The sequence below is a fragment of the Falco biarmicus genome, chromosome 5 (assembly GCF_023638135.1).
Source record: "Falco biarmicus isolate bFalBia1 chromosome 5, bFalBia1.pri, whole genome shotgun sequence".
NCBI lineage: Eukaryota > Metazoa > Chordata > Aves > Falconiformes > Falconidae > Falco > Falco biarmicus.
In genome coordinates, this window is record NC_079292.1 from 17,539,522 (window position 1) to 17,551,776 (window position 12,255).

At 40.4% G+C, this 12,255-nt stretch overlaps 1 protein-coding gene across 12 annotated transcripts in view; it reads right to left on the reverse strand.

The window, feature by feature from the left end:
- Positions 1-323: 323 nt before the first annotated feature.
- Positions 324-12,255, reverse strand: part of MAGI2 (membrane associated guanylate kinase, WW and PDZ domain containing 2) — a 755,552-nt gene continuing 743,620 nt past the window's right edge. For 9 of the 12 annotated variants that reach the window (XM_056340978.1, XM_056340976.1, XM_056340974.1 and 6 more), the window contains one exon: positions 324-3,315. In XM_056340978.1, the coding sequence (XP_056196953.1) occupies positions 2,513-3,315 (803 nt within the window). In that variant the 3' untranslated portion in view covers positions 324-2,512. The remainder of the gene's footprint in view (positions 3,316-12,255) is intronic. The other 3 variants (XM_056340981.1, XM_056340979.1, XM_056340980.1) reach the window with 2 other exon arrangements.

Here is a 12,255-nt window from a genome sequence, read left to right on the forward strand (position 1 = left end):
ATCCTGATCCCGTGTCTCCTGGGATTGGAAGTTCATGCTTCTCTGCCAAGGGAGAGATTTCCCTGAATCTGTGTAGCCTCATACACCTTAACTTGCCTATATTGGTCACCTACATGTATAATCATAAACTGAACCCCTCTTTGGAGTAAGAGGGAAAAACGGAGCACTCCCTTTTTTATAACACAGTAGTTAATTATATATAAGAATATAATTATATATTCTACTTATATGCATGTCAGTGATTAATTCTCAGTGTAAAACTGAAGCCTATGATTCAAAATTAACACAGACTATGTACAATTGGAAAAAAAAAGATTTTTGGATATATATTTTATTTGACAGTGGTTTAGAATATCATACAGTAAACAAGATTTCTGTAAAAGTTAATTTATCCATAGTGGTGCGTTTCATAAAAATAGTTGCTCACTTACAGCCTTTCTGTGACTATTAATACATGGAATTATATTTATAGAGATAGAGCTGTACAGGGTAAATTCACAGCTAACACTACACAGAAATATTATTTGGAATGGGGTTTAGATGATGTGCTGTCTTCACAGGTTATCGATTATAGCTGCATAAAGCAATTACTGCACAAGGAGTAGCTGTGATCTGTGCAAATTAGAGTTTATGCAAGCATAATCTCAACTGTTTTTCAGATTTCATTGTTTGCTTTCTTTATACATAAAAATAAGATACTGGGACATGCATCTACACTACAGAAGCATTGTCCAAAATCAGATTCAAATAAATTAATGGCAAATTATATTGGATTCTAGTTCAGGGGATAAAGATTTTTTTTTTCCCATTAAATAAGTTTTATAAACAGCTACATGGACTTGTGCTTTTTTAGAAATTATAAATGGGGTTTTCTTTCTAAAAAAAATTGTTTGAAAGCTGCAAAATCCTTGACTTGAGGCTTTTCAAATAATTGGACAGGAAGAAACATGCCTATAAATTTCTCAGTCCAGTGCAATGTTTAAGACATACAGTAATGTGCTAATTTCTTGGAAGAAAGCCAATCTCAATCTAATTTTTCAGCAGAGCATGTGAGGAACTAAGATTGTTAGAGAATAATAATTTTTTAAGTACAAATTTTTGACAGTACTTAGCTTTATGATTTTTTTTTAATTACCAATGTATTATTGCCCAGGATTTTGTTTTGATTTTGACAGACAAATAAGCATATGCACACTTACACAGACACACACACATCTTTTTGAAACAAGAAAATGACTGATTGACTGAACTTGGAGTTATTTCCTGTGAAGGCAGACTGGAATGTTTACCTGGCACTTAAGGCTTGAAATTCAAAACAGACAAGCAAGAAAGATAAAACTAAGACAAAAAAAAAAAAAAAATGGAGGTAGGGAAGAAATGATAAAATGGAAACCATTTAACCATTTAAAAAATGGAAAGATATCGAATTTACTGAATGAGAACACCGACAAGTGTATTTCAGAAACCAGTCTAATTATTGTTAACACGTGCCTGGAAGGCACCTGCTCTGCCAGACTGAAGGGATGAAAGGTGAGAGTGTCCTAACTAAATGCAGATGGGCGTGAAACATAGCACTGTTGATAAGTGAAGCTATCATCTTCTGCAGGAAGGAAAGGCCTTTCCTTAAGGAAACTGCAGCTTTTTCTCTGTAGCACTCTTCCTTTCATTGCAAGGGCCTTGCAGACATCTGGGGTTTGAGCCTGACCAATTGGTTTGTGTGCTACCTCGCAGGATTTGGGGAACCTGTAATAAATCGCTTTTGAGAATAATTTGCAAATACAACTCCACCCTAACTCCTTTCCAATGTACAGAAACATGGTTTGTTCACAAAAATGGCAGTAGAAGTGGTATCGCAGAAACTAATCCACTGGATTCCCCACTCCTCCCGTGTCGCCCAGTGAACTATGCTACAGGGGACCACGTGGACTATCCCAAAGCATTAACAGTGGAGATGTGTCATGGGTGTACAGTTCCAAACGATGCTTCAAAGAAACCCTTTAACCCCTGTCTAGATATGTCGAGAACAATTTATTTACAACATTTTTAGCTCCATGAAACGATGCTTTCTCGGTTTCAGCTTGCTCCGTGCAGTTTTATTTAAGGCGATGTTCCAGTTTGTGATTGCTCTAACTTGTTCCAGTTTCTTGATAGAAAGTTTGAATGAAATCCAGGTCCTTCATGCAGTGGGAAAAAAATGCTAAAGCTACACTGCACTATCCTTCTCTGATGTACTGTCCTTCATATTGTTTTGGTTTCTTCCATAGCTGCCAAAGTCCCTAAAATGGATCTGGGACTTTAGGGTCAATTTTAAATCTCCGTGTTGACTATATGCTTTTGAACTTATTAGATACTGTGCACATTGTCATGGAATTACACACGAATGTTTTCATTCCTCAATGCTTTGTGTATATGTGTGATAGTTAAAATAAATTAAAACAAACCAATGTGAGACAAAAACTAAGAAGAATGTTCTGCGTCAGTTTGAGACAGTTAGAGGGCAACAGTCCCTTGCTTATCTGCTCATGGCAGAAGTACCAGACTTCAGTACGCTAGGTAGCTTATCCGAGCCAGGGATTTTCCACGGCCCTGGGGAGACCGTTGCCTTTCGAACTGTGGTGTTGGTGCTGCGAGTGCTAATGGAGTGGAGATGTCCCTTCCTGGGGAACTCGCTGGGTTTCCCGTCAGGGTCCCTCTGGCTGTGGTCCATATCACTTCCAGGTGAGCTGCAGCGGTTGCTACTGTATGTCTTGGTAGCACCTGTATCGAGCTTGACATGGTCGGGTGCTGCAGCTGACTTCTTCTCACTGGTATTTGCAGATTTGTGATCTTCTCTTTTGCTAAGAGATCCTCCTCTCTTGCTTTCTGGCTTCCTCAGCCTCCCAAACTGTTCATCACTGGTTCCAGCACACACATGCTCTCTTGCACCAGCCTCGATTGTGGGAACACTGTGTCCCACCACTTTGCTTTCTGAGGTGGGCCTGCCACCGTCAGTGGTCTTATTTTTACCTTCTGAGTATCCTTTCCAAGAAGCTTCTTCATGCTTTGACCTGTCTACCTTTTTAGGACTTGCCGACCTTTCTCTTTGTTCTCCTAACCTTTTCTTTTTGTGACCATTCACTGAAAGCTCCTTTGGTTTCCTTACATCGTGTTCCCTCTTGATATCCCATGTTGGCTCTGGGCTTATCTGGTGAGAAGGGTCAGAGGGTGGGGCTATGTGTGATGAAGATAATGGTGAGATTATGTCGTCAAGGGAAAGAGCTACTTCCGACAGACCTGGGGAGGTGGCAGAGGGAGCACTCCAGGAGTTTGGTTCGTCTGTTGTAACAACAAAGAGAAGAGAGTTAGGGGTGTATTCAGCAGCACAGGGCGCGCATCACACAGGCATCTGTATTCCGAGCAACGCCAATACCCAAACCACGTATCAGGCTTCAACTCCTCCATCTTAGGTGGGGTGAAACTCCCAGTGGAGTCAAAGGGGAAGAAAACAAAACCAACCAACCACCTCCCTGCCAAAAGAAACCCAAACAAACAAAAAAACCCCCGAGTTCAGAGGAAGCAAGAACCGCAGGACTGGTAACCACAAACGCTAGAAACCCCGGTATTTTTTCATACAGATTCTGCTTTCCTCTGCTTGCATTAAATTATTCTTAAAATAATAAAGGCACGTGCTCATGAAATCAAATTGCCTCTTTTGTAGCTGTATAATGTATTTCTGGGCTAGGCAATATCAGCACTGTCTCTGAGGACAAATGAGAAGGACTTTCTGCCATCTATTAAACATGTCCCTACAAGCATATAATAATTGACAAGAATCTGTAGCTCAGATAAGTTCATCATTGAATTTTGTCTCATATTTTTCTAAACAGATATAATATTGCAGTGTTTATGGCCCCACAATTCTTACAGGATACTTAGAAAGCTCTGCCTTTATATCATAGCATCAGCTGCTGAGGAGCTTGGCTGTGCATTTTGAATTTTTCTCCTGGTTACTTGGCCTCAACACAATACGGTTGGATGGTGTAGATCCTGTTTAATTTAGCTAAACAGACATCTCTTTTGCTGAATCATGATGATTTTCCTAATCCATTGGTACAAACCAGAATATTCTGAGATGCCTTTCTCTTGCATACACGGTCCTCATTTTTTTTGATTAACGTTCCGGCAGACAATGAATCCATCATGACTAATGACAGCCTGACTCCTATTTTTACCCGTCTGCATTGAGGTTAGAGAAATCACTGAACTTGGCTAATGTCATTCCCTATTTAGCACCACTGCCTGGCTCTGAACGGTATGAGCAATAATCCGTCAGAGATGAAGGACTATCTCAGGAATCCATGGAAACGAGGTGGAACTCATGGTAAGAGCTGCATATTTCATGGGGGAGAAAATGTAACCTCCTAGCTGAAAAACAAGCATGGACTTCTGCAGGTCAGGACCAGTATCTCAGCGACAGCAACTGTCTTTTAAAAGATACATTTATTTTTCTTAGTGCTCTGGCTGCTCTCAAATTATCATGAAGATGTACATCATCTCGAAAAATGGAATGGCTTTTACTGCCCAGCCCGGGATCTGCAGCTTGGTTCACTGAGACGGCACTTTTAAGTTAATAGCTTGATTGAGTGATTGCCGTCTTGCAGATAAAAATAGGGGAGACAATAGTGAGGTGGGTGACGTAAAGGGAGGGAGCAGCGTGCTTGGTTGAGGAGCTATTTATTTTCCCAGATGGTGTTTGTCATATGCTTTTGCATAATGAGCATATGTGTGGAGAGGATTAGCATTTGAGAGGGGTAGAAAGTACAAGTTCTGTGTAAGACAAATAAACTTTGAGCTGAGGATCTAAATGGGCTGAGGGTCTCAACTGAATTTATTTCTTTTTTTTAAATCACACTTTCTTACCCTCCAGTTAAGGCTGAGTAATGTACCATCTGCTCCCTGCTTGGCACTTGAGGAAGAAAAAATAAAAGAAAGCCTCATGCATGTAGAGTGATCAGCTTTTAAGAACTTGCCTCCAAAAAGCATCTGCTTCGATGGGCTTGTTCCTTACTTCTGCTCTTCAGTGCCGCCCCCCCAGTACAGGGCCATGGGCTGATGGGGGAGGCTCTTTTGAGATCTGAAATCCAGGGGATCCTATTTTGGTTAACACTTGAATCAGGGACGTTGCATGGGGTCCAAGTCGCTTTCTCTGTTTCTCTGAAACTGTCCTGGGACTCTGCTGGGCAGCATGGAGCTGCTTGTGTGCACCAGCAAGGTGCCTGAGCTCACACTAAACAAGCCACCTCGGGCCTTAGAGAATTAAGTTTGTGCTTTCTGCAGCGTTGTTACACCTCCCCAGGACAGGGGTGGTGCTGAGTGTTAGCCTGACTAACTATTTGCCTTAATTATGGTCGTCTTCCCCAGTTGTTCATGAGATGATTGTGTTTCACTGAGTGGCAGTGAGGAGCAGCGGGCCATTACCAGAGCTCTGAGGGCACCTGAAGTTACAGAAATAGCTTGGGAAGTATCAGCTGGACACCAGTGGAAACATCAAATGGCCTGGAGAGGCAAGATGCTTTCCGCTAACAAGATTGCCTCTGTGCAAAATGTGCCACTATGCCCACATCAGCTGTTTCTCCTGCAGGAGGACAAGCCAGGTGGCCACCATTCAACACCAGGGTGACAAACACCTCTTGCGGTTCCTCTGAGGCACTAAGGGCGATATTGTACCGGTTATTTGTGAGACACTCAGGGGAGGACACCTGACGGTGAGTGGCCTGCTGTTTGATTCCCTAGAGAGAACTGATTTGTTAATGGACTGTTCCCCTAGATGATTTTTTTTTTCTTTTTCTATTTTCTTTCTTGGCGGGGAGGGAAAAATCAGCAAACGTTGCTATGAGAAATCGTAGTGCGTTAGAATCTACTTCATCAAAAGTGAACCAATGTATTTGTTACATGTGATTATATATAGATATCTGTAAACTAGGACGTGCAATACTATATGCATTACCAGATTTCTGCCTCTCCCCCAGAAAACCCTCAGGAAAAGACGACTTGGCCAACTAAGCCAGAGGACTTGTAGCCATAGCTTAAAGGGAAGGTTGGCTTGGGAGAAGCCCAGCTGGGCTGCAGTTTGCTTGATATGCAGTGCCTGGCTGCCCGGCTGGGGAGGCACCTATATAGGCTGTGTTTCCAGTGGCTGGGGGAAAAAGCTGCCCTGCAATGAAACTGTGTCATTGATATTCTGTGGCCATATAGTACTTGCAAGTAAGAACTTGACGAAATTACTTTCTATAAAGTTTAAGTACCATCAATTTGAGATAGCCAAAACCCAACCTAAACCACTTTTGCCTTCAGATGAAATGAGTCATCCTCAGCCTTGGTAGATGTTAATGTCAACAAGCCCTTGCTGCAGTATGTCACCGGCTAGTGAGGAGAATACTGATCTGAGGGCATTGGAACTGACTTTCTTCTAATGTTTGAACATTATGGGAAAAATACCAAAATTACTGGAGTAGAGCAAAGTGCAGTAATGTATGTAATTTGTTGCTCAAAAGAAAAACCTTTTAAAGAGCTGTGTTCAAGCCATAAGGGTTCATTTGGACTTGATCAACCAGCAGTAAAATGATTGCTTTTCCATAACAAATATAAACAGGAGGAAAATGCAAAATTTTATTCTGTAGAGCAACTAAACTAATGATTTCTCTTTTTGCTTATTCCGAGCTTGTAGCTGCATTTTGGAGAGAGTTATTAATACTTTCAAATACATATTTTTCTGTCATTTCTAAGCTTTACATAAAACCTATGTGTTAATTGTGAACATAACCTGCTTTTACTGTCTGTTATTTCAAAGTATCTCAAAACATTTTGCAAACGTACTAAACCAGGCAGAGCATGATTTTACTTTTTTCTCCCCCCACCTCTGGGATGAACGGAAGACAGCATTTGTTTAATAGAGTGTGAACTACTAATGCCCAAACAATTTACAAGCAGAAGTGAAGGACACTGCATTCAGCTGAAACTGCTGGAGACATTTAGTGATGTAGTTTTAAATTTTTTTCTGACTTCATCACTATGGATATCCTTACAGTGGGAGAAATTGTTTTCCAAAGGTATACATCTCACTGAAGGCTACTAGATGCCTTCCTCCCTTCTTTGAAGGGAGAAAATTTCCCTTGACCTACTAATTTAGATAAGATAAACGAGCTGGGACCAGCACTATAATCTATCACTGTGGTGGCATTTGATTTGTGTAATTTAGTAGGTGTTTTCTGGGTGGCTTTTAGTTTCCACAAGCTACTGTCATGCAGGTTGGCGGCACTTCTCCATGGAATGTGTAAGAGTGACTCACCTACAACCTGTTTTGCATAACTCCCAGGCAAGGAGCAAATTGCTAACTGAGTAAGAGACACCACAGACACTTGAGTGTGTAGGAGGACAAGTAGGAGATGAAAGCCATTTTGGAGGACGAGTGACAAGGGGAAAACATCAGGAGCAGAAGTTCTCTGTCTAAATGTTTTTTTGTTTGAGGTAGAACTGCCATTTACGTGAATTGTTGGCTTTGCTACATCAGCTTACACACGTTCAATGGAGTGGAAATGAGGGTACTACTCTCATGTGTCTACTTGCTCTTACAAAGCCTAGTCTTCCACCTGGATCCAGTGCTTGCTGATGGCTGACACCTGAACCACCAGCAAATGAAACCTGGCTTTACTGCTAATGGAGAAGAAGGATCTGCCTGTCTTTCTGAGCGCTGCCTAGGTACTAAGTCAGGGGAAAGAGCTCAGCCTACTGATACATTTAATTTCCTGCAACGCTCGTGTTTTCTTTACAGGTTGCCCTTGTAAGGGTCTGTCAAGTCTAGTCTCGCTGTGCTTATCTGCTCTGCCAAGATCTCAGGTCATGAGAGGTTAGACCTTGGATTTGTGACTAGGTTCTCCTTTCGCATCCAAACATTTTAAATAATAATGTGGGATTTTTCATCAGATAAAATTAACCATAAAGTACTAATATTAATTTAGTTTATATTTAGTAGTAATGTGAAGAGTAAAAAAGGCTTCACATTTTATTACTTAAGTACAATAAAATCTCAATGCCTTTTTAATTTACAAATTATGTGAAAAATGAACATTATATTAAAGCTTTGAGCACTTTCAGTAGTCTGAATTAAACATTTCCTGAAATGTCTAAGCAGCTGTTTTCATATCTTCCGAGAACTATTATCCTAGGGAATCAAAGCGTTTTTGATTAAATAAAAAATATGGTGCTTTATTTCCCCCCCTACTTTTTTCTGAAATTACGTATTGCCAGAAGGTGGCAAACAGTTCTTACAGATGCTGCTAATAACAAAAATGGGACAAATTGTCCCCTGGTGAGTATTCACTAATGTTGGCAGTGTTACACCAGGAATGCATTTGGCTCTTTCTCATTATAGCTTGACATGTCTGTGATGTTCCTGATTGCATTGGTCTCCTGCAGCTTGTCTTTAATGCTCTCTAAGGAGGGATATTTCAGAATATTTAAAGAATCTTTAATCTTTCATCCTGGAGCCTCCACAACCCAGGCATGCAGCACCCTTTGTCTCCTGAAATAAATGATTCTCTGAGGTTTTGATGGTTAGAAAAGCTCTTGGTACCTTCTGTCCAGCTGTCAGCCTCATGCAAACGTGACATGCTATTGTCACCCTTTTCCCCAGCCTCTCCTGGAAAGTGAGTGGCAAGGGGCTCTGCCTCCACCTTACAGGCTCCTTCTACTTCTGGCTATAAACTTGCACTTCTTGTTAAGTATTCAACAGTGCCATGCAAATACTTTCTCACAAATTACACTTTCTTGGCACAAAATTGCACTTTGATTGGCTCCCCTTCCACTGCATTTATCCACGTTCAGATCCCTAGACACCAACAGCTCTGGAAATAAACGTCAATGGATTTAGGCTCCTTCTGCTGTGATGTGGCCCTTTCTTTGCTCAGTCACCACGGCCACATGCAGGTGGGATAGCCTTTTCATCGTTAGCACTGCCCTTATGATTTTTTTTTTAAGCTATGATAGCAGTGTGCTATAGGTGAAAAATGTTGACCCTGTGTACAGAAATGATATACATGCCATATACATTTACAAAAATAAATCCAGGCTATACTCAGACATTTTGGCATCTGAACTACTTTTCCATTCTTACTCATGCAGTTAAGTGATCTGTTTGGTACTGTGAAGTCTTTTTTCCGATGCAATGAAAAACTAATCTAATTTCTTGCTATCTTAATTTACCCACATTCATTATACTGCTTGCCTGTTTGTACTTGGTATTGTCACGGTGACTCTGACTGTTTAGAGTAGCCTGTAAATGTAACTTTGCTTAAGAGTGGAATTTTCCTGCTTTCTAGTATAATTTGGTTTTTTGGCTTTGCACATTTGTTTTCGCAAAGGTTGAGGATGGTTGGTCAGGGTAACCAGAGTGAGTTAGCAAAGTCATGAAACATTACAGGAAAACAAACACGCATCTGAGAGTCCCTGCATCTTTTACTTCTGAATTTGGTACTTCGCATTTTCAGAAAAGTAGAATGATTAGTTAAGAAGGACTGATGTTTGGAGTGTGAAACAATGGCAAGCCTAGTCTCTCTGTCACCAAAGTCATTGTGCATTTCTATTTTTGTCACTGGTCTAATATTGGAAAAGGGGAGCACTACTGGGAGCTATTGGTGGCAGGCCTTCTGCATGTATCTGCAAGAACTGAAGAGATGTGACTGTAAAGGAGGGTAAGTGAGGAACTTCTCTGTAAACTTCAAACATTTAATTTTCATCCAGAAAATTCAGTCATTGACCTATTCCAATGACCAGGAAGCACAGCTCTACTTCCTATTTTATTCAGTTCCCAGTGCCATCGATACTCTGATGCTCTCAGAGTACTCTTTTCATGTTACTAATCATTACTGATGAGCTACGATTTAGTTCCTTTGGGTTCATTATATCCATCTTCCATTGCATACTTAACCTAGATATTATGGAAGACTCCTGAAATACTTTTACAGCAGAGATGGTGTCATAGAGTCCTTGCAAGGGCCGTCTGATGAGACTTTGAATGATCTTATGTCAGGTAATGTTCACTTTCATCACCATTTCTCTATTCTGTATGGAGGTTTGTTAGAAAAAGTGCTTTCATGTCCAGAGATCTAATTTGAGAATTATTGAAATGCACTTCAGAAAGAGCAGATTGTTAGTTACGCTTGGAAGACCAAATCTGCAGAAGCGCAGGAGATGATATCGCTTGGTTTTGGAGTTAAGGGAACAGAGAGAAAGGGAAAATTTAAACTTGGGGCAGAGAGGGCAAAACTGTATATTGCAAGGGAAAAAATTAAAAAACCCTTTAGAAAAATGCTGAACGCTTTCTTGAAACAAGAGATTCACACACATTGATTTGTGTTGGCTTTAATCTGTAGAAAGTACTATGGATGAAAGCACTTTTCAATTTTTGATGTAATGTATTCTTTAAAAATGGTTAACAAAGAGACATGGGAAGTGACTGATCTGACTTGAAGAGTTCCTATTCTTATTCTGCATTGTTCCTGATCCTATGCTATACCCAGTGCATCCTCGTAAATCCCTTCCCCTCAGTTAGCTGTTTAATTATGGCACTGCTTCACCACTATTTTACTGTCCTAATCACTTGAGATAATAATTTAATAGCCTTACAGAGTCAGAGAGAGGTGTCTCAGAAGACCTCTGGAAATACATGTCTGCTCTTCTGTTGAATGTGTGCACGACCAGTGTTGGGGACCTCCTTCCAGAAGCCCTTTTGAAGGCTGGGTATCAAAGCTGAACGGGTGGACACAGAGATCTACACTCACCGCCCCACAGCAGGCCCATTTTAGCAAGCACAGGTCACTGCAAGTAGCCTGAGACCTTTCAGGTTAATACGGGAGATAACTAATGAATGCAGAAGCAGTCCGAGTTTCTGCCCTGGAGAGCAGGTGAACTGGATTGTCTCCAGGACTTGGATGTTCTTGGGGTGCTGCTTTAGTCCTCTCCTGGTTACCCTGCCATTGTTCACCCTTAAATACGAATCACTGGCATAAGCTATTCACTAGGATTTTGTAATAATGCCTAAGCTCTGCATCATTTGGCACTCTCCAGCGTCAGTCACATCTTACAACAGGACTGACAAAATTTTAACACTGCCCTTAAAAGAGCAAGAATAAAAAAGGGTAATTTTTCTATGCAGCAAAAAACTACTTAAAGTCCAGAACGGGAGAGGGGAAAAATAACCAAAATCCACACTTAAAACAGGTTATATTTCAGACCTGGAAAAGGTAAATTGATTTAGTAAATCAGTTTACTAATTTACTGTAATAGTCCTCTGGCTATCTTAAGGTCAGATGATTATGAGTACAAATTTATCACTCATTTTAGCTTATTCAGTAGATATGCATCTAGTAAACAGTCTTATCCATAATATTTAAACCAATTATCATGATCACTAATCTAAGTGAACGTGGTAAATTTGATTTTTCCTTGAATCAAGTTAATGTATCTGCATAAATGTTACAGGATTACTTACTAATAATGTAAACATCTGAAATGTACAGTGCTTTTATCCTCCACAGCGAGCTCCTCACTGCTGCCTCAGTGCTAAGTCTACGGACACCCTAAGCACTGGTCTTGAGTGACGTTGCTCTAACCACACATGAGCTTTCACCAGGTCCTCCAGGCAGTTTGGTACCCTTTTTGAAGTGTTGAGCACCTCGCATTATCTATCAGATCAGAGCTACTTAGGCAAAAGGACCTTCAGTAAAGAAGGTTTTATTTTTCCTGTGTGGTCAGGCAGTAAAGTAGAAGCTGCAGAAACCTCAGTTCTCTTCCAGAGCCATGCTGGAGCTGGAAAATCTACACTGCAACTTACTGTATAATGAAAAAAGATAATGACTTTAAAATTAGTTTTTATTAATAGAATTAAACCACATTAAGTCATAAAAGGTGTTCATAAATATGTTAATAGAATGTGTGGTATTAATGAAAAACATTCTGCAGAGACTGAATAATTTAAGAGTTGGATATTACACACTTAATTAAACTTAAATATTAAAATTATTAATTGTCACAGCTAAAATGGGCATTAACAGTCAGCATCACATCCTGTCTGATCAATAAATAGCTGTCATTATTAAAGGTATGTAGATAATATATAAAATGTATTTAATAAGTGAGGAATTCAGAGCATTTTGGCTGCATATGAAATTCCCCTAGAAAGTTGTTTCTGGCAGGCGCCAAGTGTTGGCGGTTCTCACT